General features: G+C 43.7%; 1 protein-coding gene across 2 annotated transcripts in view; it reads left to right on the top strand.

The window, feature by feature from the left end:
- ZNF268 (zinc finger protein 268) overlaps positions 1–2375 on the top strand; it is a 21914-nt gene that overhangs the window by 7343 nt on the left and 12196 nt on the right. The window contains exon 2 of one of the 2 annotated variants that reach the window (XM_012657278.1): positions 1689–1889. In XM_012657278.1, coding sequence (XP_012512732.1) covers positions 1689–1889 — 201 coding nt within the window. Of the gene's footprint in view, positions 1–615; positions 1890–2375 lie in introns of those variants that run through there. The other variant, XM_012657277.1, reaches the window with a different exon arrangement.

Here is a 2375-nt window from a genome sequence, read left to right as displayed (position 1 = left end):
AGGCTCTTTTATTTTTGATGTATCTGTCCTTTAAAAGTTTTGTTTTCCCGATTTCTTTTAGTTCATTTTGAAATGTTAGGTTACAGTTTGTGTGTGTGTGCACATGTGAGGCACCAGATATTTGGGATTTGTTTTCATTGTCTGTCAGAGCCTCATTTGGTTCCTTTCCCCCTACAATAATAATGTGTTTTTTTGTTTTCTTTGTTTTTTTTTCCAGTTTAAGTAAGATGGGTTTCCTGGCCTATGAAGAAGCCATTCTGTCTGGGGCAAGAAGTCCTTGTTTGAGGGCTGTGATGACCCAGGATATCTTTCTCTTGCTTTACTCTTTGGGATTCCTACCTCTGTGGTCATGAAGGGCCTAAAACATGACTTGACTCTTGGTACTAAGTCTTGTCAGGAAGCCTATTTTTCTGCCTCTCATCTGGTGATTCCTGGGGTTCAACATACCTTGTTTTCTAATGTGTTTCTCTCACGTTTACATGTTTTATTTTGTTGTTAAATGATTGCTGGAATAGGCTTCCTCTAGATCCTTCCACTTACTGTCTAAACCTTCTCTCTCCCCTCCCTCTTACTAATAGTCTTTCTCTCCTTCCTTCTCTCTGTCTGGGCCTTCTCTCTCCTGTCCGTCTCACTGTGAGCCCCCCTTTCTCTCCCCTCTCACTGCCTGAGTATTTTTTCTCTTTTCTTGTGCTGAGTAACATGGTGTATTTTTCTAGCAGCTTTCCCTGAAAGTGAGGGTCTGTATTTCTGGAAGGGACTATTTGCCCATTATTTCTCATATTTTCGTGGCTTTAGATGGCCATAGTACTGTTAGGTCACTTATTGACTTTAGGAATTTGTTTTTATGGTCACCTGCAGCTCTGAACCTGAGAGGAATTCAGTGTTACCTGTTGTAAGACCTGCTTGCTCAGATCCCATGGTGGGGGGGGCACTCTTCCGTTGGGGACAGACATTTGTCAGTGACGTGGGAGATGCTGCAGCGCCGGGGCTTGTCAGGATCTGCCCTCACTTCCCACCACTCCCTCTGCTGGCACCGCCCTGAGCCGCCCCTGCTGCTCCTGTAGTTGGGTCACATCTGCCCATGTGCTGTGACCCTGTCACTTAGTCTGTTTTGTTTTTGTTTGTGTAGATATCATGGTTTGGTCTTTTACCGTTCTGTTAGGTCTTTTTTGTTTTCATCGGGAGTTTTGGGGAGATTAAAAAACAATCCTGCAACCCTGACCTCATCCTGCTCTCAGGGTTTTAACAACAAAAGGTAAGACTCAGTGAGAGAGGTGAAGTGAATTGTTCACAGACATCTAAATGGCAAGAGGAGAAGAAATGCTGTTTCATTCAAAATCTCATACGGACGCATACCTACTTAAAACTGTGAGTTGTTACTCCTTAGCATTTAGCATCATGTTCTCATTTAAGAAGCTGCCCAGAAATTGTTTAAAAATTGAGTGGATCTCAGGTGTGGTCATTGCACTTTCAGGGGTCCTGGGGGCCCCTGCAGAATCTGTGGGTGGAACTGTCTCCACTGTGCCAGGTTCCTCATGCGCATTTCTTCCCACAGCAGCAGCACTGAGCACGGTTTGCGGAACACCCAGCCCAGCCTCCATTTAAGTGTGATTCACCGGCCTAAGAGACCGAGGTTGAGGCCCAGAGGAAACATGCTCACTAGAGTGAGTTTGCTCTTGAGTCCACAGGTCCCACCTCTCCAGGAACAAGACCGTTCGTGTGATAGGATCAGAGAGCTCCAAGTGCAGGAGTCCGTGCTTGGCCAAGGGACCCCTGACCATAGACCTCTCCCTGGAGCAACCCAGCAGAGGCAGAAGAGTCACTGGACAGAACAAGTCCTCGAGTGGCTGTTTATTTCCCAGGAGCAGCTGAAAATCACCAAGTCCTGGGTGAGTTTCTTATTTGTTTATTTCCACTTTTCTTTATTACTTTTTTTTGTTGTTGTTGGGGAGAGGAATAGGGATCCTTAGGTCAAAGGGCTCAGTTTATGGCCTTTTTATCATTGGTTCATGTAAGTTTCCTGTCTACATTTGTTTATATATTCCCTAGTTCATACTCAATTTCCATCTCTTTCCCCAACTCCCCAAAATTATGTTGTGTTTTATGTGTATTAGTTTTTTTAACGTGTATTTACAAAATATATATTGTTCTAGAAACTTGCTAGAAAACCAGAACATCAGACTTCATCCCAGTCCTGTTAATATCAGAGTCTTCATTTTAAAAAGATTCAGTGATTCATACACAGTAAAGTTCAAAACAAACTTGATAGGAAATCCATGTTCAGATTTTCACCTGGGGTGCTTCTTTTTTTTTTTTGTTTTTTTGAGACAAGAGTTTCACTGTGTTGCCTGGGCTAGAGTGCCATGGCATCAGCC

This window comes from Propithecus coquereli, unplaced genomic scaffold, assembly GCF_000956105.1.
Source record: "Propithecus coquereli isolate 6110/MARCELLA unplaced genomic scaffold, Pcoq_1.0 Scaffold535, whole genome shotgun sequence".
NCBI lineage: Eukaryota > Metazoa > Chordata > Mammalia > Primates > Indriidae > Propithecus > Propithecus coquereli.
The sequence above is the reverse complement of the archived record's forward strand: the minus strand, read 5'-3'. Positions and strand labels throughout refer to the sequence as shown.